Consider the following 27,720-nt stretch of genomic DNA (forward strand, 5'->3'; position numbering starts at 1 on the left):
GTTTCTAAGGTAAATATATTTCTGTGGGAAATTTTATATTTGATTCATTTTTAACTGAACAACTAAGTTGTTTATAAAGACATAAACTGACAGACTCAAAATGATGTTATGAGGTAAGGGATGCAGCAGCTATAAATTCAGCACTTCATTTGAATTCAATATTATTACCATTCTGATGCATCAAAAAAGCTCTGTTTATGAAGTTCAAGGAACACTGTCAAGATAAACATGACATATCATTAGAAAATAGGAGCTTCGTTCCTATGCACCCTAACTTGCAAGGTGCTGAACTCACTTAACACCCATTGATTTTAATGGCAATATATCCCACATTAACAGCACCGGTTAGTAAAACTGAATTTTGAAAATATAATTTACTTTTCACTATTTATGCTATATACCTTTGCATATCACTTATCATGGAAAATTGAAATAGATGAGTCAGTGACAGACAGGATCTGGAATATTTGGACTGCAAACACAGTGGGAGAATTTTTATTTGTTTTAAATCTTTCTATTAAAATTTAAAACAAAATCAGGATTACCAATACATACAAAGAAGACACAAAACCATCATGCTTTCAAATCAAATAAACTTCTGTTCACTGTTAAATCTTTTGAGGAAGAGGCAATTCAGCTGAGTTTACTTCTTTGATGTTGCAAAACATATAGCACTGATGTAAATAAAGCCCTCAGTTTTGACAGATTCTCCCTCACTCAAAATAGCTGAAATAGGTTTATTTTTCTATCTAACTGAGCCACATCTTTACCAAACCATTTGCAAGAACAATTCCATTTAGATTCTACTTTTACATTCTTGACCTTACTGAACAAAAAAAAAAAGAGAGAGAGCGAGAGAGAGCGCGAGCGCAATTAATAGGTTTTTTAACAGTGGTATGTACTTTTGAATATTTAATTTAATATAAAGCATTTTAGAGCATTTTCAACTTTAATACCTTTCTTTTTAAAATATGACATTCCTAATTAAAGTGCTGAATTTGGTATTTCAAAGTAATAACCAGAAGTAATGCAAACAATATATTAAAGAGGAGAATGAGGTGAATGGGGCTGTTGATCAAACAGGAGTTGTCATACTAAGGACTAAATCCTGCCAAGTGCAGAGCATCCTAACCTCCCAGTGAAGTGAATGAAATCAAAGAAAGCACTTAGCATTTGCAAGATCAGACTCTAAAGGAGTAATACTCATTCTTTTGTAGTCTGAAGCATAAATAGGTAAGGACTGGAAGACTTAAGAAAAAAATAAGCAAGTCTCCAATGTGACTGGATAAAAAGGGATATGGTTCATGTAAAAAGTGTTACAGTACAACAAAACATAATGTAGTATCACAAATTATTTTTTAGGCCATTTACCAATCTGCATTTGTAGTATTTACACACACACACAACACACTGTAAGCTAAACATGAGCAAAGCACAGTGTTGCATTACTACCACCAAAGCCAAATGAATTAGTGAGAGCAATGCGTCGTTTTTCACTTTGCCACTCTTGGGCTGTTAGCGGAACATAATTAAGGTCAAACTCCGGCTCAGTTTTATCCAGGTTGAGAGTAGGTGGTAAAATTCCATGGTAACAGGACAGTGCAGTAAAAGCTGCCTCTATAGCCCCTGCAGCCCCCAGGAGATGTCCTGTTGCTCCCTTTGTTGAGGAAACTGCAAGAGTGTATGCATGCTCTTTAAAAAGTCTCTTGATAGCTTGATTCTCAGCAGCATCTCCTAGTGGTGTAGAAGTGGCATGTGCATTGACATATGTTATATCCTCAGGACATATTCCAGAATCTTTTATTGCTGCAGACATACATCTAAGGAAAAAGAAAAACAGAGAGCTTGATTTCCCGCTGTCTTTTGTAGTCACCGCCATCTGTTCAGAGTGGAAATGGTTGTTAAATGCTAAATCAGAATGGTTGCATTTCACAGGCACTTTGCTCCAATATAAATGACTACACAAGGTGCAAGGCAGAGCAGAATCAGACCCATACACTTTATCAGCAACAGAAGAATAATATACACACTTAGATCTTGGGTATCTTAAATATTTTATTCTTCTATAGAATATATTGACTGGAATTAAAGTCTACAACGGAAAGACTGTTATACCACAGGTTGAAAAAGGGGATATAATAGATATCAGATATTAGAGAACAGATATTGTTGTCCATTAGAGGTCTGTTTTTAATCCAAAGGTCAATCATTGTCCTTCTAAAATAAGTTTTATCTTAAAAATTATTTTCCCAACTATTTTACAACTTCAATTACCCTCTGCTGAAGTTTCTCTAGTTTAGCCGCCAGGTACTCAATCAAAAGCAGAGTTCCCTCCGTGATTACAGCAACCATCTTGATCATATCCAAATCGCACCTGGAGCTGCAGCTAGCAAGAGATGTCAAGAGTAACAAGAAGGGTTTCTTCAGGTATGTTGGCAACAAGAAGAAAGCCAATGAAAGTGTGGGCCCCTTACTGAATGAGGGAGGCAACCTAGTGACAGAGGATGTGGAAAAAGCTAATGTGCTCAATGCTTTTTTTGCCTCTGTCTTCACGAACAAGGACAGCTCCCAGACTGCTGCGCTGCGCATCGCAACATGGGGAGTAGATGGCCAGCCCTCTGTGGAGAAAGAGGTGGTTAGGGACTATTTAGAAAAGCTGGACGTGCACAAGTCCATGGGGCCGGACGAGTTGCATCCGAGAGTGCTAAAGGAATTGGCGGATGTGATTGCAGAGCCATTGGCCATTATCTTTGAAAACTCGTGGCGAACGGGGGAAGTCCCAGATGACTGGAAAAAGGCTAATGTAGTGCCAATCTTTAAAAAAGGGAAGAAGGAGGATCCTGGGAACTACAGGCCAGTCAGCCTCACCTCAGTCCCCGGAAAAATCATGGAGCAGGTCCTCAAGGAATCAATCCTGAAGCACTTACACGAGAGGAAAGTGATCAGGAACAGTCAGCATGGATTCACCAAGGGAAGGTCATGCCTGACTAATCTAATCGCCTTCTATGATGAGATTACTGATTCTGTGGATGAAGGGAAAGCAGTGGATGTATTGTTTCTTGACTTTAGCAAAGCTTTTGACACGGTCTCCCACAGTATTCTTGTCAGCAAGTTAAAGAAGTATGGGCTGGATGAATGGACTATAAGGTGGGTAGAAAGTTGGCTAGATTGTCGGGCTCAACGGGTAGTGATCAATGGCTCCATGTCTAGTTGGCAGCCGGTGTCAAGTGGAGTGCCCCAGGGGTCGGTCCTCAGGCCGGTTTTGTTCAATATCTTCATAAATGATCTGGAGGATGGTGTGGATTGCACTCTCAGCAAATTTGCGGATGATACTAAACTGGGAGGAGTGGTAGATACGCTGGAGGGCAGAGATAGGATACAGAGAGACCTAGACAAATTGGAGGATTGGGCCAAAAGAAATCTGATGAGGTTCAATAAGGATAAGTGCAGGGTCCTGCACTTAGGACGGAAGAACCCAATGCACAGCTACAGACTAGGGACCGAATGGCTAGACAGCAGTTCTGCGGAAAAGGACCCAGGGGTTACAGTGGACGAGAAGCTGGATATGAGTCAGCAGTGTGCCCTTGTTGCCAAGAAGGCCAATGGCATTTTGGGATGTATAAGTAGGGGCACAGCGAGCAGATCGAGGGACGTGATCGTTCCCCTCTATTCGACATTGGTGAGGCCTCATCTGGAGTACTGTGTCCAGTTTTGGGCCCCACACTACAAGAAGGATATGGATAAATTGGAGAGAGTCAAGCGAAGGGCAACAAAAATGATTAGGGGTCTGGAACACATGACTTATGAGGAGAGGCTGAGGGAACTGGGATTGTTTAGTCTGCAGAAGAGAAGAATGAGGGGGGATTTGATAGCTGCTTTCAACTACCTGAGAGGTGGTTCCAGAGAGGATGGTTCTAGACTATTCTCAGTGGTAGAAGAGGACAGGACAAGGAGTAATGGTCTCAAGTTGCAGTGGGGGAGGTTTAGGTTGGATATTAGGAAAAACTTTTTCACTAGGAGGGTGGTGAAACACTGGAATGCGTTACCTAGGGAGGTGGTAGAATCTCCTTCCTTGGAAGTTTTTAAGGTCAGGCTTGACAAAGCCTTGGCTGGGATGATTTGATTGGGGATTGGTCCCGCTTTGAGCAGGGGGTTGGACTAGATGACCTCCTGAGGTCCCTTCCAACCCTGATATTCTATGATTCTATGATTCACAGCAAATTAAACAAAAAGTTTCCTAACTTTTACATTTTCTGTCCCTCGTGTTTATATTATTCCCTTTTGCTCACAACAACCCTAGACACATCCTCACCACTGTTCAGAACTTTAGTGCAAACTGCTTTCTCCCCTGGGAAAAATACAGAGGGGCAGGGAAATTCCACAGTTCTCCTTGTGAGCTTCTTTTGAATTCTTCCCTCAGGGTTAGGGGAGAGTTTGTCTTCCTTCTTCTGGAAGAAGTAGGGCTATGGCCCCAAACCCAGTAGATAACAGGAGATTCACTGGGAGCACACTGAGAACCTATACCTCCATTCTGGCCCCAAGGAGCAGAATGTATTTTCTGTGGGGAAAAAAAAAATGCTATGCCCAGTGCTGCAGAATTCCCCCAGGAGCAGAGTTCATCACAGCAGCCTGCCCACAGAGCCAGGTTAGGACAGAGTGGGGCACACAGGGCCGCAGAGGGAGGGGATGTGTGTGTGTCACAGACTGGGGTTCAGAATGACAGGGCGGGACAGACTGGGGCATGGGCTCAGGAGCTAGTGGTGTGAAAGTGTTGAGCCTGGGGATGGGGGCTGCAGAGACCCATGGGGTTGGGGGGTGCAGAAACAGAGACAGATGTGCCTGACTGAATAGGAGAGGACTGGGGTCAGTCAGGGTCTGCATGGGCGAGGCTTCCCAACTCCATAACCATCCCACCCCACCTCCAAAAAACAAACAAAAAACCCTTCTCCCACCCACACCCAACATCTCCAGGCTCACTCCCAGGCTCCTTCCCTCTCCCTCAGCAGCTCCATTACTCCTGACTCCCCCAAGCCTTTGCACTGCTTCTGACAGGTGCAGGAAATATAGTTCTGTACTGTAATTTAAACTAATTACTCAAAGTTCTGTATTAATATGCCTAGTAAGGAATCTATTTGTCAAAAAATAAAAATTACCAGAATTTTTTCTTTTTTTTTTTGGTAATATTGTTACAGACATACTTGCTGACAGATATTTTGAAATAAATTATCAAAATAATTGAAACTAGAATGATTATATTGTGTTATTTTGACAAATAAAATATGCAGAATTTTGCAGAATTTTCAAATATTGTGAGAAGAATTTTTTAAATTTTGGTACAGAATTTTTAATTTTTTTGGCACAGAATTCCTCCAGGAGTAATATAATATGGATGACAGATCTGCAGAGCAACAGACGAGTAGGAAGTGAGCTCCATTAGGTACACCAAATGTTGAATAAATTTAAACATCTCTGACTTTGAGTCTTTCTTCCGCCTTTTCAGGCATGTTGCAGCATCCAGCTTCTAACTTAAGTCAGAGAGTCGAGTGATCCTGTTTGTCACTTACTAGCAAGCCAGAATACTGGCAACAAAGTTAATCAACCAGAAGGGAAATAGTTAAACTATTTTAGCTTATTACACTCCTTAGGGCTACTATATTATCCAAATATATTATATATCACATATATTCTACTGTATGCATTATATACACAAGTTTTGGGCCCAGACCTGTTCTCTTTTACTGAGAGTTTTGCCTAACACATGTAGGATCATGTCCTACATATATATTATTATCAGGCTGAAGTAGCTCTTAAAATCTATGGATTTTATGGAGGAGATGGTATGATGGGATAACATGGTTTTGGTAATTAAATATTCATGGTAAATAGGCCCAATGGCCTGTGATGGGCTATTAGAGGGGGTGAGATCCGAGTTACCCAGGAAAGAATTTTCAGTAGTATCTGGCTGATGAATCTTGCCCATATGCTCAGGGTTTAGCTGATCGCCATATTTGGGGTCGGGAAGGAATTTTCCTCCAGGGCAGACTGGAAGAGGCCCTGGAGGTTTTTCACCTTCCTCTGTAGCATGGGGCACGGGTCACTTGCTGGAGGATTCTCTGCTCCTTGAACTCTTTAAACTACGATTTGAGGACTTCAATAGCACAGATATAGGTGTGAGGTTTTTTTTTTTGTTGGAGTGGTGGGTGAAATTCTGTGGCCTGCGTTGTGCAGGAGGTCAGACTAGATGATCATAATGGTCCCTTCTGACCTAAATATCTATGAATCTATAAAAAGAAAAAAGAAAAGGAGTACTTGTGGCACCTTAGAGACTAACCAGTTTATTTGAGCATGAGCTTTCGTGAGCTACAGCTCACTTCATCGGATGCATAGCCGATGAAGTGAGCTGTAGCTCACGAAAGCTCATGCTCAAATAAACTGGTTAGTCTCTAAGGTGCCACAAGTACTCCTTTTCTTTTTTCTTTTTACGAATACAGACTAACACGGCTGTTACTCTGAAACCTATGAATCTATGAATCTCACAAAAACTATATACCCTTGAAATTATGTAAATTGGGAAGCCAATACTTTTTATACAGTAATAAGTGTAGTGTATACATTTCAGATTTCTTTGCTAATGTACAACATATCACAATTCATAATTTAAAATGTTTAATATAAAATGCTTTATTTCCTGTTGTGAATTTAATTCATATTCTGACACAATTATAAGATGCATATAGGAAAATTGTGTTACAAATGTATTATCATATCAGCTCAGTGGTGAAAAAAATCTGTAATTTGAGAGAAAGTTCACAGTTAATCTCAGTATCTCATCATAAATGTCTTAAAAGTCTAAATAAATGTCTAAAGCAATTAAGTATGAATCAAGTACTGTAAGGAGAAAACTGGTAAATTAGTTTTCTACTTTAAAATCTGTTAACCCAAAGATACAGTATTAAACACAGACATCAGAACAACATAAAATATAGAGGGCTACTTGTTTGGTCATTTAGTCCATTCCCTTGCCAGGGATTTTTTCCTTACAAAGGAAAAAATCCTGGGAGGCATGGTATATTAAGAACAGAAGAACTGAACTGACTATGAACTATCACTACAATAATAATTCTAATGGGGTCAGTGCAATGCATTGACTCATACGGGCACACTCAGCAAACCCAGATTATCGACAAATAGGGTTGGCTTTGATTAGGTGCCACTGTCATCCATGCTTTCACTTTTTATTTAGTCTGTATTCTTGGATTGTTTTACCATATTCGCTTTTTCTTTCACCATTTCCTATGGTAACAACAATATGCCATAAGCACAAAGGGCATCACAGCTGCTATGAAAACCATTACTTTGCACTGATATGTAAAAGTTTTAGTACAATACTACAATAAGCTGTGAAGACTAGTAAAGCTATACCTGTGATCTTTAGCAAAGACCTATATAGTCAGCCTACACAAGGCTCTCAAGCGGTAGATATATATAGAGAGAGAGAGAGAGTGAAAGGTAAGTTATTTCATTCATAATTAAATTAATTATACGGTATTTACACTATATACAAATATAAACACTATCAAACACTATATACACAATATAAACACTGGCAAATGAAGTGTAAAAATACAATTAGGAAGGACAAAAAAGAATCTGAGGAACAGTTAGTCAAAGACTCAAAAAGTAATAGCAAATTTTTTTTAAGTACATCAGAAGCAGGAAGCCTGCTAAACAACCAGTGGGGCCACTGGACAATCGAAGTGCTAAAGGAACACTCAAGGATGATAAGGCCATTGAGGAGAAACTAAATGAATTCTTTGCTTCAGTCTTCACGGCTGAGGATGTGAGGGAGATTCCCAAACCTGAGCCATTGTTTTTAGATGAGAGATCTGAGGAACTGTCCCAGATTAAGATATCATTAGAGGAGGTTTTGGAACAAATTGATAAATTAAATTAAACAGCAATAAGTCACCAGGACCAGATGGTATTCACCCAAGAGTTCTGAAGGAACTCAAATGTGAAATTGCAGAACTACTAACTGTAGTCGGTAACTTATCAGTTAAATCAGCTTCTGTACCAAATGACTGGAGGATAGTTAATGTGATGTCAATTTTTTAAAAGGGCCCCAGAGGTGATCCCGGCAATTACAGGCCTGTAAGCCTGACTTCAGTACCAGGCAAACTGGTTGGAACTATAAAAAAGAACAATATTGTCACACATATAGATACAGTTACATCCGAGAGTGCTGAAGGAATTGGCGGCTGTGATTGCAGAGCCCTTGGCCATTATCTTTGAAAACTCGTGGCGAACGGGGGAAGTCCCGGATGACTGGAAAAAGGCTAATGTAGTGCCAAGCTTTAAAAAAGGGAAGAAGGAGGATCCTGGGAACTACAGGCCAGTCAGCCTCACCTCAGTCCCTGGAAAAATCATGGAGCAGGTCCTCAAAGAATCAATCCTGAAGCACTTACATGAGAGGAAAGTGATCAGGAACAGTCAGCATGGATTCACCAAGGGAAGGTCATGCCTGACTAATCTAATCGCCTTTTATGATGAGATTACTGGTTCTGTGGATGAAGGGAAAGCAGTGGATGTATTGTTTCTTGACTTTAGCAAAGCTTTTGACACTGTCTCCCACAGTATTCTTGTCAGCAAGTTAAGGAAGTATGGGCTAGATGAATGCACTATAAGGTGGGTAGAAAGCTGGCTAGATTGTCGGGCTCAACGGGTAGTGATCAATGGCTTCATGTCTAGTTGGCAGCCGGTGTCAAGTGGAGTGCCCCAGGGGTCGGTCCTCAGGCCGGTTTTGTTCAATATCTTCATAAATGATCTGGAGGATGGTGTGGATTGCACTCTCAGCAAATTTGCAGATGATACTAAACTGGGAGGAGTGGTAGATACGCTGGAGGGGAGGGATAGGATACAGAAGGACCTAGACAAATTGGAGGATTGGGCCAAAAGAAATCTGATGAGGTTCAATAAGGATAAGTGCAGGGTCCTGCACTTAGGATGGAAGAATCCAATGCACCGCTACAGACTAGGGACCGAATGGCTAGGCAGCAGTTCTGCGGAAAAGGACCTAGGGGTGACAGTGGACGAGAAGCTGGATATGAGTCAACAGTGTGCCCTTGTTGCCAAGAAGGCCAATGGCATTTTGGGATGTATAAGTAGGGGCATAGCGAGCAGATCGAGGGACGTGATCGTTCCCCTCTATTCGACACTGGTGAGGCCTCATCTGGAGTACTGTGTCCAGTTTTGGGCCCCACACTACAAGAAGGATGTGGATAAATTGGAGAGAGTCCAGCGAAGGGCAACAAAAATGATTAGGGGTCTAGAGCACATGACTTATGAGGAGAGGCTGAGGGAGCTGGGATTGTTTAGTCTGCAGAAGAGAAGAATGAGGGGGGATTTGATAGCTGCTTTCAACTACCTGAAAGGGGGTTCCAAAGAGGATGGCTCTAGACTGTTCTCAATGGTAGCAGATGACAGAACGAGGAGTAATGGTCTCAAGTTGCAATGGGGGAGGTTTAGATTGGATATTAGGAAAAACTTTTTCACTAGGAGGGTGGTGAAACACTGGAATGCGTTACCTAGGGAGGTGGTAGAATCTCCTTCCTTAGAGGTTTTTAAGGACAGGCTTGACAAAGCCCTGGCTGGGATGATTTAACTGGGAATTGGTCCTGCTTCGAGCAGGGGGTTGGACTAGATGACCTTCTGGGGTCCCTTCCAACCCTGATATTCTATGATTCTATGATTCTATGAAACATAATTTGTTGAGGAAGTGTCAACATGGTTTTAGTAAAGACAAATCATGCCTCACCAATCTACTAAAATTATTTGAGGGACTCAACAAGCATGAGGACAAGGGAGATCCAGTGGATAGGGTGTACTTAGATTTTCAGAAAGCCTTTGACAAGGTCTCTCACCAAAGGCTCTTACACAAAGTAAGCTGCCACAGAATAAGAGGGAAGGTGCTCTCATGGATTGGTAACTGGTTAAAAGATAGGAAAGAAAGGGTAGGTATAAATGTCAGTTTTCAGAATGGAGAGAGGTAAATAGTGATGTCCCCCTAGGGTCTGTTCTGGGACCAGTCCTATTCAACATATTCATAAATGATCTGGAAAAGGTGTAAAAAGTGAGGTGGCAAAATTTGCAGATGATACAAAATTACTAAAGATAGTTAAGATCCAGGCAGACAGCAAAGAGCTACAAAAGGCTCTCTCAAAACTGGATGACTGAGCAAAAAAATGGCAGATGAAATTTAATACTGACAAATGCAAAGTAATGCACACTAGAAAGCATAATCCCAACTATACATATACAATGATGGGGTCTAAATTAGCTGTTACCTCTCAAGAAAGAGATCTTGGAGTCATTGTGGATAGTTCTCTGAAAACATCCACTCAATGTGCAGCGGCAGTCAAAAAAGCGAACAGAATGCTGGGAATAATTAAGAAAGGGATAGATAATAGGACAGAAAATATCATGTTGCCTCTATAAAAATCCATGGTACGCCCACATCTTGAATACTGTGTGCAGATGTGGTTGCCCCATCTCAAAAAAGACTGGAATTGGAAAAGGTTCAGAAAAGGGCAACAAAAATGATTAGGGGTATGGAAAGGCTTCCGAATGAGAAGAGATTAAAAACTGGGATTTTTCAGCTTGGAAAAGAGATGGCTCAGGGGAGATATGATTGAGGTCTATAAAATCATGACTGGTGTAGAGAAAGTAGATAAGGAAGTGTTGTTTACTACTTCTCATAACACAAGAACTAGGGGTCACCAAATGAAATTAATAGGCAGCAGATTTAAAACTAATAAAAGGAAGTATGTCTGCACACAATGCACAGTCAACTGGTGGAATATCTTGCCAGAGAATGTTGTAAAGGCCAAGACCATAACAGGGTTCAAAAAAGAACTAGATAAATTCATGGAGGATGGGTCCATCAATGGCTATTAGCCCGGATGGGCAGGATTCTATTCTATGGTTGAATGGTGTCCCTAGCCCCTGTTTGCCAGAAGCTGGGAATGAGTGACAGGGGATGGATCACATGATGATTACCTGTTCTGTTCATTCCCTCTGAGGCACCTGGCACTGGCCACTGTTGGAAGACAAGATACTGAGCTAGATGGACCTTTGATCTGACCCAATAGGGCCATTCTTATGTTCTTATGTATAAACATAAAATGTCAAAACAGTGAAACTGTAAAAAGATATAAACTGTGTGTAAACTAGCTTCATAAAAGAAGAAGATTTTCTATCTCAGTAATGGATAGAGCAACATGCATGCTTTTCCACAGATATCCCTTGTAAAAGCAGCCTTATTTTAAGACTGGCAAAAGATTGCTGAAAAATGGCACTATCCTATAAAAAATAAGACATTTAATCAGCCTACAGTGTGATAGTATTTTAATTCTATGCAAACATAGATATGAGGACATTACCAAAGTGAAAATCCAAAGTCCATTTCTGCTGTCTACATCCACCAACTCTAACCTTTTCCCCCAATACCACACTGAAGGCATTGAGTCTGCATTAAGATCCCAACAAAGCAAGATACTTAAACCATGTCTTTATTTTAACCGTGTGCTTTGCATAGACATCTACGTAACTTGTTAAAACCAAGTCCTAAATCTTTTTCAGAGCATTTTGACTATTCACACTGATAATATCTAAGGTAATTATTCTGGGAATCGGCATTCTTCAACTACTACATAATTGTTAATGTACTATTTGGGAGTTCAGTGTGGGCTAATTAACTAGTATTCCTAAAGAACACAGGTAGCAGCATTACCTGCTTTCATAGCTGAATGTCTCTCCTCTTAAATACAGAGGTTCAAAAGGTTTTATTGTACTTTAGCCTTTAACATCTGCGTGTAGTTGGGACTCATTTATGGTGAACAGCTGTGTACATAAAAAGTAAAAGTGAAATATTTTCCACATTGAATAAAGCTTCCATAATATTACATAAGGCGGCTGACTCTAGTGAGACTACCTTGCCACAAGAAAAATAAGATAAAACCTTACAAAAACCTTCCATTGTTCAGATTAAGCTTTCAGGCTTTTTGAAAATCTGCATGCCATTGTATTTTAAAGACTCTCACATCAGTTAAAAGATATGTGGATGGTATTCATGCTGAGGTGCACGATATTTCTCTTGACAAATTTACAGAGAATATTGACCAACAGAAAATAATAGCTTAATAACGTATCTGTCAAATTAATCTACAAATTCTTACCTAAAAGCACCATCTCCATCTGGATTAGGTGCTGTTATATGGCAAGCATCACCAGAGAGTCCATAACCTAAAATTTCTGCATAGATCCTGGCTTCTCTTTGAATAGCATGTTCATATTCTTCCAACACCAACACAGCTGCACCCTCTCCCATTACAAATCCTTCTCTCTGCGAGTGGAACGGTCGACATGCCAGTTTAGGGCTGGAGTTAAAGTTAGAGCTGAGTGCCCGAGCTCTTGCAAATGCAGCTATAGACAAGGGGCTAATAGAAGCCTCTGTTCCTCCAGCCAACATCACATCAGCATCACCATAGCCTATAAATCTAAAGGAATCTCCAACAGCATGTGCTCCTGTGGTACAAGCAGTTGATACAGCATGATTGGGCCCCTTGAGTTGGTATCTAATGCTGATCTGACCTGCTGCCATATTGATTAAGATCTTAGGGATAAAGAATGGGCTGACTTTGTTATAACCTTTTGTTTTAAACAGCAAGCCTGTATTGGAAATATCTTCCAGTGGAACCATTCCCATTCCAATTGCGACACCAGCAGTTAAGTGATCCAGTTCAGACTGTGGATGCCAGCCAGAGTCTTTTATTGCTAGCTCTGCAGCACCCAAGGCCATGATAGTGGCAGAAGACATGGATTTGCTTTCTGATTTTGACACAAAGTTCTCTTCACTGAACTGACCCATGCCATTTCCTCTTGGCACACAAGCAGCCACTCTACATGGAATACTTGTATATTCTTCCCCATCCAGAGAGATAATCCCACTTTCTCCTTGGAGAAGGCGATTCCACACGAATTGAGTCCCAACACCAAGAGGAGACACTAAACCAATACCTGTGACAACTACTCGCCTTTGATGTTTGGAAAGTGACTTGGTGCTGAAACCATTTTTGCTACTTCTTAAACACTGATGTAATTTGGAACTCCGAGGACGAAAATTTACAATTTTTAAGAAATCTTGTAAGCACTGTGAGATCATGGTGGAGACCAGGGTAACCTGAAATGCGTTTCTGTAACAGGTAAAAAAGGTAACAATGAAGTAGCTGATGTAAAAAGCATTTAAGGTACAGTAAAATTAGGACTTGCCTTTTAAATGCATGCATTTTCTAAATTGCAGAGAATGGTGTTCCCTGTGTGACTAGTGCCCTATTGTGGCTATTTATTACAGTAAGTTAAGGACCTCATCATAACCTTTATGGGAGACAGCAACTCTAGGGGATGGGGCACTAGACTGAGAGTTGGGAGACTTGGATTCTGTTTCCAGCTCTACCACAGATCTGATCTGACACCTTGGCAAGTCACTTCATCTCTCCATGCCTCTCTTTCCCCTCACAACTTTTCTCTGTCTTATTTAGATTGTTAGCTCTCTGGGACAGGGTTCTCTTACAATGTATTCATACAGCACCAATTACATCTGGGCCTCAATCTTGGATAGTATTGTAACACAAACAAATAAGAGCCGTGACTTGGGTATCCCTCACTTTGCACTTTTATAGAGATTTATACTTTCAACATACTGTAAAAATATTAACTAGTCCTTTGATTGCCCTTAATGTTAGTTTAACATTGTATTTGAATATCCATTTATATTGTGAAAAAATTGCTTTGCTCTATCAAGCCATTTTTGACTAAATAAAATCAGATTTTTCACATTTGAGATAGTTTGTTTGATTAAGCTTTAACCACAGATTTAGATCATGAAATTCTATAAATTAGTCCCTAATTTAAACTAAATTGTTGCTAATTGGGGAAAAGAGTAATTTAAAGTCATATAGTATATATCAAAATACATGTGAAGTAGCTAATTTACATTTATTAAAAATGTAGTACAGTTACGATTTAGAAAGCCATGAAATATGGCCACTTGCTCTTTTTAAACAATTATTTGAAAAGTCTCCAAAACACTACATGTCACATAATCAAATGTATTTGCCTTCATCAAATGACATATATGTCATTAGTTGTATTGGTATAGTGAAAATAAATGCACTGAAATATAATGCTGTCACAGGATTAATAGCTCTCACTTTGAAAATAACCATATCTAGCATCATAAAACACTGCATTATTATATTAATATTATATTTTAAAGTACACCTTCAGCTGAAGAATCTAGTATTGATCACTGTTAAAGATAGGATACTGGACTATTGGTCTGATCTGGTTTGGCAATTTCTGTTCTTGTTGTGCATGTGCTCATGAGCGTATGATTTGGCTTGCAGGAACTTTATTACCTGTGATGATACACAAGAAAGAAATAACCCAACTTGACTATTAAGTGTCCAAGCAGTCTGCAGGGCTTCCAATTAGAAAATAACCATTTTCTCTTCTAAATGGAGCAAATTTGGTTTGACATCTATGAGAAACAAATAAAATTGGAACCCCCCACTATGCCATTTTTTTACCAAATAATTTTTCCAAGGGTAACTGGACTTGGAGATAATATCACTGTAATAGAATGCTGTTATGTACTCCTGCTGCTAGATAAAGAGTTGGATGGTTATTTTTGAACATAGAGTATTAATCCTGTGACAGCATTTGGTTCTAGTGCTTTATTTTCTATTGTGCCAAATGTTTAATGGTGCAATTGTTATTTTATATGGGTAAAAGCATGCGATTGTATAACACTAGATATTTTGGATGTTGGCCTTGTTGTTTTTGCCAAGGACAAGTACTAGTAGAACTTTTAATCACTTTTTTCTTATACTGTTTCCCCTTCATACATACGGCCAAAGGCAAAAATGACGAGCACTGAAAGGACAGGGAAACCTATTTTAAATTTTGCATATAGCTTCTTAAAGTCTGGTGAATATCTTTTTCAGTTGGAATGAGTGGGAGGAAAAACTGAAAGTAATTTTATTTTTTGTGACAACAGGCTGCAAAATGCTATTGGTTTTAAATTCACAGCAGCAGTGTGTTGTATCTTTAAGGCTGCTGCTTTCATTTTTATATTCTGCTGTGGGTCAACGGTCAGCATATTTGGCAGCCAGACTTCAGGATGTGGCATAATACACTGGGTTTCTCAAGCTTCATTGCACCGTAACTCCCTTCTGATAACAAAAATTACACGACCCCAAAAGGGGGGACTGAGCTTGCCCAAGCCCTCCTGCCCCAGATGAGGGGGCCAAAGCCAAAGCAGGAGCCCCACCGCCACTAGCAGAGCGGGAGGGGGTCTGTACCCTGAGCCTCGCTGCCCAGGGCTGAAGCTGTTGGGCTTTGGCTTTGACCCCAGGCAGTTGGGCTCGGACTTCATCTTTGGCCCTGGGTAGTTGCGCTCGGGCTTTGGCCCCAGCAAGCCTAAGCCAGCCCCAGTGACCCCCTTAAAACGGGGTCGCAACCCACGTTGGGGTCCCGACCCACAGTTTGAGAACCACTGAAAATATTGTCAGAATAAATCTTATAACGAGGTATGATCTGAAAAAACAATGCTTGTGCACCACCTTCATTTAATGGTTATTAATGTTCTATAAAAAGAAATAAAAAGTCATGTTAAACTAACATTAAGGGCAATCACAAGATTAGTTAATATTTTTTATAGCATACTGAAAGTACAAAGCTCTATAAAAGTGCAAAGTGAGGGATACCCAAGTGACAACTCTTATTTATTTGTGTTACAATATCAACAAGTTTCTAGCCCTTCTGGCTGTGGAGAAAACTTCAAAATGTGTCCCCCAGTGCACCCTAAAGGCTCATAAATCAGAACAAAAAACAAAGTAAAACACCAAAGCTATTATTTTACTTAATCGCATGATTTTAAAGCCAATCTCATGGTTTTGGTGCATTTGACTCACTTGTTTTGAACATTGGGGTTGGCAACACTGCTAGAATAGCTGAGATTATTACATAGAATACTATTTTGTTATAGGAGGCCAAACCTCAACAATTTATCAAAGAAGGTGTGGAGCCCTCTAACTGAAAAAAAATCAACATTTTACCCTTTTGCTCCCTCCCCTGGCTTCACTGCCAGCCCCTAGGCACAGCATTGAAAATAAGGTTGCCAAACCTCCAGGACTGTCCTGGAGTTTCCAGGAATACAAGATTAATCTTTAATTGAAGTTTATGCCATGGGATGACACCTCCAGGAATACGTCCAACCAAAATTAGCCACCCTGTGTGAAAACAACAGTGGACTTTCAAACCTCACGCCTGTAAACTCCTGGGGGCTAGGGAAGAGGTTACAGCCTACTTAGCGGAGGCCTCTCTCCACGCACTGCGCGATGCCTGGCGGGCAGTGGGGACTGGCGGGCACAGGACACACTGGGACCGCGCCTCCCGCACCAGCAATGGCAGCGCTCTGCTGAGGGGGCGCGGGTGGGGGTCGCCTCTCCCCGGCTCCTCCCTGGGTGTGAGTCAGAGTACAACGCCCTACCCCAGAGCGTTCCATCGGGGGCAACCTTCCCCTCCCGGGTGGGGCAGCCCCGCCCCGGTTATCTAGGAGAGAGGGAAACAGCCCTGGCCCATTTCCGGGGGGCAAGATCTTTCCCCTCCGCGCCATTCCCAAACCTCCCTCTTTCATTCCATTCCACCCCTGAGATCGGCGCGGAAACAGGCACATTCCTCGGATGTCTGTATCTCACCTCCCCCTCTCCGGTGTGGTCAGCTCCGTCTCCCTCCCCTTCTCCAATGGCGGTGGGCTAAACCACGTGAGGAAAAAAGGGGGGTCTCAAACCTCGACGACTGGATAATCGACTGCCGATTCCTCGATTGGTCAGACGCTCCTGCACCACTCAAGAAATCGGCCCTGGATTGGTAGGGCATGTGACCTGCTACTTCTCTGATTTCTGCCTATTTGTCTGCGAGGCTGCGGCAGGGTAAGGCGTGTGGTGTGTTTATCTCACAGTCTCTGCTTGCGACACCAGTGAGAATCCCACCCATGACAATAAGCGGAGCCTTTCTTCAATTTGTTCTTAGGTGGTGGAAATATTCTTCCTACTTATCTTAGAGCACAGCATGAGGCTAGAATGCAAGAGCTATTAGGGTTATCTACAGAGACCAAAAAGAGGAATCACAACAAAAACAGCAAGGCAGATCCCTAGAAGGAAGAGTCATGGAGATTTTTTTAAAACCCAGAGAATAAAGTTATATTAAAAAGGAAATTAATAAAAAAAGAAGTCAAGCACTCTCCAAAAAGTCACGTTCAGAAATAGAAAACATGCAAAAGAGAGCACCAAGAACTCAAAAACACGAGATGACTAGAAAATATGCATGAGTCTAAATAATCACGAGGACATGAAGGAAACTAAAAGAGAAATTCACTTTCCCTCACTTTATTTTTTTCACATCATCTTATTTATATTAAAAAGAACGTTAGGGTTACAAATTCAGAAGTTGGGAAATGCTAGAATTAATGTTGTTTGTCACAAAAATAGTCTTTAATTACAGTTACATAGTATCATAAAGTATATGCACGAGGGGACCAAATTAAGGTTGCACAGCATGTCCATGCCCCCAGTCCCATTTTAACACCCCACACCTGCATCAGCTCCTCATTCCAGTCCCAGATCCCTGAGCTTCACATCCCAGTCCTCTCTCTCCCATCCCCACCACTTCACCAGCTCCCTTGGATTGGCAATTTATTCCTCCATAATCCAGTCAGGTAGTTAAACTTCCTCCTCCTCCTCTCTGCCTGGATGCCAGTAGGGGGGCATTAAAAGCACAGGAAAGACAGAATCCTGGCTCTCAGTTCCTGTGCCTGGCACTTCAGCAATCTCCAACTGTTGGGGGAACCAACTAAGAGAAAGTCCTGCTCAGTCTCTGCATCCCTCTGGTGGAGTATGCCCACAGCAGATGGAATCTTCAGAGAAGTGAGCTGCCAAACTCCCCAGAGCGTGTGCAAACTGAGATTTTCAGAGGCTCATAATTTGAACAAATTTGGGCAGATTTTCATGGGGATGGCAAAAAGGCACATCCCTGACACCAGGGCAACCTGTCCCTGCCAAATTTCAAGTCCTTACCCCAAAGTATGGAGGCACTAGAGTTGCTCATCAGAATGGTCAGAAGATTTTTTTTTTAAGATGGGCAACACTTTTTTCCATCAAATTTTGTTCTGAGAAACAACAGAATTGTTTTTGCTGAAATTTTCCAGAAACAGTTCAGCCTGAGGCTGACACCCTGGCATGGAAAATTTCAGCCCAAATGGTTAAATTTGGTAAAGTTACAAGCAACTGAAAACAGGGTCTTATAATGGAAAGTGTCCAGGCAATGTTAAAATGATGGATCTTGCTATCTGTGTTGCCTATAATAAAATAACTGACTCACCCTGTGCTCTTGCCTCAGTTTACTCATCCATAAAATGGGGATCACTTTACCTCACAGTGGTGCTAAGGATTAATAAACCAAGCTGTGTTTATTAAACACTATGAGATTCTTGGATAAAAGCACTTGTAAATGCTCATTATTTGGTAGGAAGAAATTTCTCAAGTGTGTAAATGAGCTGCTCTAGTTCAAAGACCCTGGTGATTTTTGGCTTTCTGAGAGAAGAATCTGAAGAAACTTTGTGTGTACAACTGTCCCTAGAGGTTCAATGCAAACAGAAAAAAGTGAAATATACATTGTTGGCACTTGCTTTTTGGCAAAAGTTATTAAATGAGGTGCCATACTGATGGGAGGTCATCTAGTCCAACTCCCTGTTTAAAGCAGGACCAACCCCAACTAAATCATCCCAGTCAGGGCTTAGTCAGGGTACTTGCACATTTTACATAATTCTTATGAAATGGGATGGATCTGTCCTTACATGGTAAAAGATCCATTTTAGGACTAAAATGCAAAAATGTTCTGCCTGTTAATAGTGGAAATACAGGGCTTTATAGGACCACATTATTAGAAAAGGATAAGGAGTTTCAAAATTACTGTAAAAGCAAAGCAGTCAGACCACACCATGTTGTAACTGACCAAGATAAATTATTTTGTATTTTGTACACTACAGTACATACACCTAGGGCCTGATTTTCAGAGAGGCTACACACCACAACCCCAAGGGAAACTGCACAAGGTTAGCACATCTGAAAATCAGACCATAAAATACATTTTTAGCTAAAGGGATTAAAAAAAAAAGGGTGACACTCACCAGGACAGATTGTTTAAAGGACCCATTTTTAATTAAATGTAGCTCAATCTAACGGGTTTATTTGAAAATTCTCAGAAAATTCAAAATTTATTCAGATTATGTGCGGTACATTTGGGGAAAGATGCACTACATTTTTCATGCAAAACAAAGACGTTGAATCCGAGGGTTAAGTGAAATAATCCAATTTAGCTATGGAGGCACTGACTGTGAAACCATAATCGCTGATGAAGCTGTTGAAACTGAAAGGGAAACTTGCCCGCCCGCTCCACGTTCAGCCGCTGGGTGGTTCAGCAGGTCCCGGATCTGGGAGCAAGCGAGCGGGCGCGCGCACGCTAGACAGCAGGGCCCGCTCACTGGGGAGGACACCCTCCCATCCCCCGCCCCCGGGAGAGTAGCACGATGGCGGCCGCGGGGGGTCCCTCCGCGCCACCGCGCTCTCGAGCCGTGAGTGAGCTCTGCCAGAACGCTCGAGACACCTTCCTGGAGGCCTCGCGGTTACTGCTCACCTACGCGGACAATATTCTCAGGTCAGCAGTGCGGACGGGCCCGTGAAGCTGCGGCGGACGCGCCGAGCGGGGTCAGTTAGGGCACCGTTCCCGTGGCGGGTATAAATCTTCTGACTCAGGGTCTGGGGCCTGGCGGCGAGCGACGCGGGGGGGCACGACCTGAGTTTGGGCAGGGCACCCAGCGGGAAGAGCTGCTGACTCAGCAGGGGCGGCGGCTTAGCTCAGCCGGTCCTGAGTCACTGACCGCCTGAACTCTGTCCCCCGTTGGGTCAGTTGCAACCCCCCTTAGACAGCAGAGCTCCCGCTGAGGGGCAGAGCTTCCCCCTCCGCCCCCACGCCGTGTCGGCCCGAGCAGCGTGTCGCTGCCCTGTCCGCAGGGGGCTGCCCCCTGGCTGCCAAGTCCTGCTGGGCCTAGGCCTGGCTTTGTGACCTGCCTCCCGGCCACTGCCCTGGCACCCGCTCAGACGGGCCCACCTGGCAGCCCTTTACTCTTGTCTCCTGGGGCTGGACAGGGTGAGGGCAGGAGACTGACGTTTAATGAGTCAGTTGCTTTTCCCACCCTGAGGGTGCAGGTCTAGTGCAGTTCACACCTCTCCCCCAGGCGCACGCGCAGTCTCTGAGCGGTTTGGGTGTTTAAACCGTGTGTATCACTGCAGTATTTTAGCATCGGGGTATTCATGTATTGTGCAGTATTTTGCCACGTGGGGTATGATGGGGAGTGTACAGTAAACGGCCATTCATCCCAAGTTAGTTCGTCATTGCGCGGGACCCCATTATGCTAGGTGCTGTACAAACACACACAAAAAGAGGGTCCCTACCCCCAAAGAGTACAAATGTAAATGTAAGACAGATGGGGAAGGACAAGGAAACAACGAGACAATATTAGTCAGCATTATGAGCAGTGATGACAGCACAGCAGTGGCCTAACTACTGTCAAGTTTTTTGTAGGATGTAGATTTAGAAATGACCTTTCATGTGCTGCCTACACTCTGTACATGAAAGCAAGTCTAAGTTTCTTAGCGTCTAAAAAATGTTAAAACCCCGAAAAATCCAATGAGAGGTGTAACTACCCACACTGTAAGTTTCCAAGTTTTTTAGCTGATGATGTAATTGTTTCAATTTTTTAAATTCCTATCAGACACCCAAATGAAGAAAAATATAGGTCTATTCGGATTGGAAATCCAGCGTTTTCTACTCGGTTGTTACCTGTCAGAGGAGCAGTTGAATGTTTGTTTGAAATGGGATTTGAAGAGGTGAGTATTCTAGATGTTTGTCTTCCAGGCTTGTTTTATCCTGTAGTAACTTCAGTAGTGTTCCATCTACGGTGTAATAGGTGATTTGTCCTTCTTCTGGTTCATGCTTAACTTTACAATTGCAAGGCTATAGGGCCTTCTCTAGGGCTGCACCTTAAGATGGTGGAAAGGCTTATGTGTTCCAATGATCCTGAGAGCTATGCTGCAGTAGTTTAACTCCTGGTAGAGCCACTCCAACTGGACAGGTCAGAAGGTAGACATCAGACAAAAAGTCCATTATTGGGATTAACCAGATACTCCTTAGCCCTGGTAAGCAGCTGGTCTAAAGAGAAGGTATAGTCTGTATTCAAACTGAGGTTGTCCGACCTGCTAGCCAATCATGGCCCATGGACTTCAGTGGAGCAGCTGCTTTCTGCTTCAATTTGCAGTGGAGTTAGCAAGCTCTCTTTGGCACTGCTGCAAAGCCCGGGCATTGGGCTGTGGTCACTTTGGCCTTCAGTGGGTTCTGCAAGCAATTTTCTCAATTTTGTTTCACCTGGCCTTGCAAAGAGCTGTGTTGTCAATCCACACGTTGCAGTCTTCTGCACCAGTGGACAAAACAGCCAACAAGGACTACAAAAGTGATTTTTCCTCCCTTGGTATTCACTCCTTCTTGTCAACTGTTGAGAATAGCCCACTTCCACTTTAATTGAATTGATTCATTAGCACTGATCTCCCTCCCCCCCCCCCCCACACACACACACTTGGTAAGGCAACACCCATCTTTTCATGAGCTGTGTATTTATACCTGCCTACTGTATTTTCCACTCCATGCATCTGATGAAGTGGGTTTTAGCCCACAAAAGCTTATGCCCAAATAAATTTGTTAGTCTCTAAGCTGCCACAAGGACTCCATGTTGTTTTTAAGGACAGGAGAGTGTGACTAGTCATGTACAACCTAGTACCACTTTAAACAATTCTTTGTGGAGGTCCATAGTCCTTATTCCTTGCTATCTCTTCACTCATTCTGTTCTTTGAAAGTCCTGTGGTGACAGGAAAGTGTGGTGATGGGAACAAGGGGTCCTTAGTCACAAACCTGCAGTTAGGCAATGCCAGCGTGATGGTTATTTATTGTTGACTTGGAGTGATCTTGGAATCCATATCCTTCTCATGCGACAGATCAGCCCTCTTTAAAGATAGTGCTGCTTTCCCTAATGCAGGGAAGGGGGAGAAATGGATTCCTAAATATCTCTCACTCCATTATCAGTTTACTAGTATGCCGTGACTAGCTGGTCATGCAGTATCTGGTTAAAAAGCAGCATCATGCACAGAACACTGAACTTTTCAGCCTGGAAATGTCTGCACTCTTTCTGATGATGTTGGTGGGCTTGGAAAGTACACTGCACTCCTTGGAAGAGAACTTGCCAAATACAACATTGATATAGCTGCACCAAGTTAGACACATCTCCCAGGCAGGTCCCATCTTGAAGGGTTCTGTGCTGGATACACATTTCCTGGATAAGCAAGTCCGTAGACGGGTGGAGACTATCGGGAGTGGGCTTTGCTATTTGGATGTATATTGCACACGCACACCTAATTGTGTACCAAAAGGAATAAATGATTGCCTGATTGTCCTTCACCTCAGCTTGACATCTGCATGTCATGTAACAGTTAGTGCACATGTACCGATGATGACATGTTCTGACATTGTCAAAGAAAAAGTCTGTGAAGACTTTGACAATGCCATAAACTCAGCTCATTGGTGCGACAAATTAATCATCCTAGGCAATTTTAACATCAAAGTTGGTTGCAATCACAAAACTTTGCCTAAAAGAAATTGGTGAATGTGGTGTGGGTACAAATGGCACACTATTCCTCACAAAAGTGCATGGAGAACTAGCTAGTCATCACAGATGTGATATTTCAACAAGCACCAAAGTGCAAAACAACATGAATGCACCCCCACATTGTATACCAAGGCAATCATTGAGATGTCAAAATCACCTGTGCAATGCAGGGAGCTGCATGCCGTCTGATAATCAGGTCATGAGATGTAAAGTGATACTGATCCAATTGAAACAGCGCAGATGTTGTCAATCTCCAGTACCCACAGTCAGTGTGCATGTGTTGAAATCTGAGCTCACGTATACAAAGCTTGTTTAAAAAACTTCATGAAGTTCTCATCACACTTTGAGTCAGACATAATAAATGCTGACTCTGCCTGGTCATCTTTTAAGGAAACCGTGTTCAATACATCTAAAGAGGGAGCATCAGAAAAGATTTGACAAAAGTGATGCTGAGATAAAGCAACTCTTGAGATCCGTGCATGCTCTTCACACATGGATAAATTATAAAAACTCATTATTAAAAAGATGGCTTATTCACATACAAAGTGTAATGTGCAAGCTAAGCTTCGCCACATGAACGATAGCTGGTGGAAAATGAAACCCAGCCATCTTCAATCAGTGGCAGACAAAAAAGACTCCACACATGTTTTTGATGAGCTGAAGATTCTGTATGGCCTGCAATCTAATGGGCTGACTGATCATGGACAAATTCTGTAATGATGAGGTGAACACTTTAATAAGTGGTGAACTGCCCATACACCACATTAGCATCAGCACTTGATGATCTTGAACAACTTCCAATTCAAGACCAACTCTCAATTCCACCAAATTCCATATCTGAAGTATGGAAAGCTGTCAAGCAAATGTGAAACAGCAACGGATCAAGTACAGATGGTATTCCTGCAGAGATCTTCAAATGTGAGAGATATAGAATTGTAGGACTAGAAGGGAGCTGATCAGGAAGCTCACGGGCCTCTGCTTAAAGTTTTGGGAACAGGAGGCTATGTCACAGGAGCAGAAAGATGCCAACATTATCCACTTTTACAAAAGAAAAGCAGTCATGCTTCTTGCGATAACCATTGTGGCGTCGCACTTTCTTGCCACTGCAGGTAAGATACTCGCCTGAGTCATGCTAAACTAACTAACTGATCAACTTGCAGAGAAGATTGGCATTTAGGCACTATGTGGCTTCCGTCCTGGGCATGGTACTTCAGACATGATCTTTTCACTCCACAAATACAGGAGAAATGTTGTGAGCAGAATCAAGACCTATATGTAGTTTTTCTCAATCGTATTAAGACCTTTGACTCTGTAAATTGAAATGGCTTGTGGACTCCACAAGTTCAGTTTCCTCCTATAAGTTTGTCATCATTATTAAATCTTTTCATGCAGGAATTAAGGTTTGTGTCCTTGACCAATGCTGCTTCTCAGCTTCCTCTGTTGTCATCAAAAGAGTAAAACAAGGCTGTGTTCTTACCCCAATATTGTTTAGCATCACGTTTGCAGCTGTTCTAATAGATGCATTCAGAGACATTGATTGTGTATTTATATGAAGTACCATATGGATGGAGGTGTCTTAAATCTGCATTGCCTGTGTGTGAAGACAAAAGTTATGAGGATAACTGTTCATGAATTACTATCGCTGATGATTGTGCTTTACTGGCTCATAACCTCAGAGGCATTCAATTACTCACTGATTGCTTTGTGTGTGCAGCAAAATATTTTAACTTAACAATCAGCCTAAAGAAGACAGAAGTGACAGTCCAGGCTCCACTCATAAATGCTGCAACTTATCCTGTTGCCTATTGACTATGTACCAGTCAAGGTTGTTGATACATTTTGCTACCTGCACAGTGTTGTTTTTTGAAATACAATAGGGTTACCATATTTGAACATTCAAAAAAGAGGACACTCCACAGGGGGGCGAGGATTTGCTTGCGCCCCCCCAGCCCCGCCCCAACTCCACCCCTTCACTGCCCCCATTCCAAGCCCTTCCCCAAATCCTGGCCCCCCCTTCCCCTGAGCGTGCCGTGTTCCCCATCCCAGCCACGTGAAACAGCTGTTTTGTGGCGCAAGCGCTGGGAGCTAGGGGGAAAAAGTGGGCACTCTCTCGAGTAATCAGCATTCACTTTCTTTCTCGAATGATCAACATTCACTCTCTTTCTTGAATGATCAACTCTTCTTTGGGGAAAAATAATAATGGCGAAATCCCAGACGTTTTTAGATATTTAAAAATTCTTCCCGGACGACGATTTAAGAACCAAAAAGCCAGACATGTCCGGGAAAATACAGACATATGGTAACCCTAAATACAATGATGACAACACCATTATGAAATGCACTGGTGCAGCCAGTGATGCCTTCAGAGAATTTTAGCGTTGTCTCTGGAATGAACACCATGTCAGACTGCAAACCATAATTGATGTTTACCACTATGTATCATCACCACTACTCTCCTCTATGGCTGCAATACATGGACAAGTTATTAATGTCACATAAAATGCTTGGACAAATACCCTCTATGATTTCTACAGCAGATAACTGGAATTAAATGGCAAGATTTGATTCTAAATATCGAGGTCTTTGAGTGTTGCAACATCAGACATTTAAGCTTTTATAGTGAGAGCACAGCTGAGATGCTGTGGTCATATGGTCCGTATGTCTGACAGTAGAATACCAAAGGCTGTCTTTTAAAGAGAATTGCAGATTGGAACTCATTTTAGAGGCAGACCAAGATATGTTACAAAAACACTGAAAGGGACCAAAGTCCAATCTTGCAGAGTTGACTTCAACATCTGGGAGCTTTCAGCCCATGAGCTGAATTGCTGCAAGCAAGGATAAATGTGCAAGGCATAAAGCTAAAAGCAGTGCATGTTCATCTACAATTGCCTTCACCTGTGGCACTTACAGATGGAACTGCAGATCCAGAATTAGCCTATGGTCTTGTGGGGACTGAAACAAGTGATTAGCTCATCCGTTGAGCTTGACCGGAGACTTCATCAGATTCTACTTCCTGGCCACTTGCAGTTTAAGTAGCACTTTTCCTTTCATTTTGCATATGTTTACTTTGTCCATAAATATCTAGTGCCAAATAACATGAAAGTTAAGGAAAGCATCATCATAAATCTGTAGGGTTAAGGTAAAAAAACATCCTGAGTGAAATCTTGGCCCTATTGCAGTCAATGGGAGTTTTACCAGGGATTTCAGTGGAGCCAGGAGTTCACCCCTTGTGTGCTAATATGGCCCCATCACTGTAGCATCAGAGTACCCTCCAAGTTTCTTGAAGTAGAAATAGCTTCTAGTTTTAATTTGTGTATGGAATATTTGAGGGAAAGCTAAACTGAAAAAACAAATTTTGCTTCCAGAGCTGAATTTGGCTAGTTCCATTGTCACTCTTATCTCTTGTGGAGTTGAGTTCTCTAATCTAAGTCCAGCGCTGGTGAAAGCTCTGTCTTTTGCATTTTTGAGCCTCCCTCTATTGGTCACACATTATAATTGACCTGATGGAAAGTAGTTGTCATGGGAGAGCCTGATTGCAGAGGAAGAGGTTTCTAAGGCTAATCTCATGAAGAGGTCCAGGATAACACCTTGAATGGCATAGTATTAAATGGAGAATCTGTGTAGATAACTGCACTCCACAGTGATTGTGTTCAGGCACCTGTGTTACTAGGTAAACTGCTACTGTATTTTGCATGAGTTAGAGCTTTGAGAGTATGCTGCTTCATGTCTATACAAGTTGTGGTAATCAAGGTTGGAGGTCACAAACTTATTTTCAGTAACCATCTCCAGGGAGTGTGTGTTCCAGCACGGTATGCTAGTCCATCTTTCTCAGGTGTTTGGAGAGGGGAAGAAATCTGAGTTATAGTTACCCCATCTCGCTAAGGCTGTTCTGGCTCAGCACTCTCCATGTTAGCACCATGGTCATTTCACTGCTTCTGGATTTCCTTTCAGGCGTGGCAGTTTCCTTACCAGCCTTCCCATTGCACAACTACTGCACAAGACCTTGTTTAGAGGAGAAACTGGACACTTCTCCTTACTTCTGGAGTAATAATATACAAATAAAAACATGAGGCCCTTTTCCTCCTCCTCTCTTAATCCAAGCTGAAGATAGGTAAATTCTTTTAGAAACATTGAGATCTTGTTCCACTTTTCCTGGGTCTCTAAGGTTAAGGATGCCTCTTCTCTCTGCAGCAAGACCAGCAGAGAAAGAGTTAAACTGCATTGTTTTATTTGCATGCACTAAATACATAAAAATTAACTTTTCTATGTTTTTTACATTTCAGGGAGAAACTCATCTTGTTTTTCCTAAGGAAGCCTCAATTGAACAACTACACAAAATCCGAGATCTGATTGCTGGAGAGAGAAATAGCAGATTAAGTGAATCAAGTCAAACCCAAAGATCAGGATCTTCTCAAACTGTAACTAGTATGCAGCATATTGTACCTCAGTCTTCAAGAGCTGCTGACTCAACCCTAATCCCTGTCAATAGGCAACTACAAACATCAGCTGCACAATCTGCTGAAATGGTAAGCACCTTTTAAAACCCTCTTATAATACCTATCCTGTAAAAGGAATTGTATTTATAAGACTTGGAAAAACTTTAATGATGGCAGAAGTAGAAATAACTGGAATACTGGGGACAACTGAAAATTTGATTCCCTTGATATCTTTCTTGGGAACATCTTTTCCCATTACCTTAATGAGGTTGTGGAAGTTCTTTATCTACATCCAGCCTTAAAGCTGAATGTGCTATAGGCCCAGCACAAACAAATGACACAACAGAAAAGGTCTTGAGTGTGCAATTTCCAGAACAGGATTCACTGAATGTA

The 27,720-nt window shown here is 41.9% G+C and overlaps 2 protein-coding genes across 2 annotated transcripts in view; one reads left to right on the top strand and one right to left on the bottom strand.

Moving 5' to 3' along the window:
- Window positions 1-505: 505 nt before the first annotated feature.
- Window positions 506-16,916, bottom strand: OXSM (3-oxoacyl-ACP synthase, mitochondrial). Its single transcript, XM_074943304.1, has 3 exons — window positions 16,818-16,916; window positions 12,234-13,250; window positions 506-1,820 (listed from the first exon to the last, which is right to left on the bottom strand). The coding sequence occupies exons 2-3, from the start codon at window positions 13,217-13,219 to the stop codon at window positions 1,418-1,420; spliced, it is 1,389 nt and encodes a 462-aa protein (XP_074799405.1). The 5' UTR covers window positions 13,220-13,250; window positions 16,818-16,916; the 3' UTR covers window positions 506-1,417.
- Window positions 16,917-19,632: 2,716 nt separating this feature from the next.
- NGLY1 (N-glycanase 1) overlaps window positions 19,633-27,720 on the top strand; it is a 46,531-nt gene continuing 38,443 nt past the window's right edge. The window contains exons 1-3 of the mRNA XM_074945640.1: window positions 19,633-19,833; window positions 20,951-21,065; window positions 27,175-27,417. Coding sequence (XP_074801741.1) covers window positions 19,706-19,833; window positions 20,951-21,065; window positions 27,175-27,417 — 486 coding nt within the window. The 5' untranslated portion in view covers window positions 19,633-19,705. The remainder of the gene's footprint in view (window positions 19,834-20,950; window positions 21,066-27,174; window positions 27,418-27,720) is intronic.

This window comes from Natator depressus, chromosome 2 (genome assembly GCF_965152275.1).
Source record: "Natator depressus isolate rNatDep1 chromosome 2, rNatDep2.hap1, whole genome shotgun sequence".
NCBI classification, from domain to species: Eukaryota; Metazoa; Chordata; order Testudines; family Cheloniidae; genus Natator; species Natator depressus.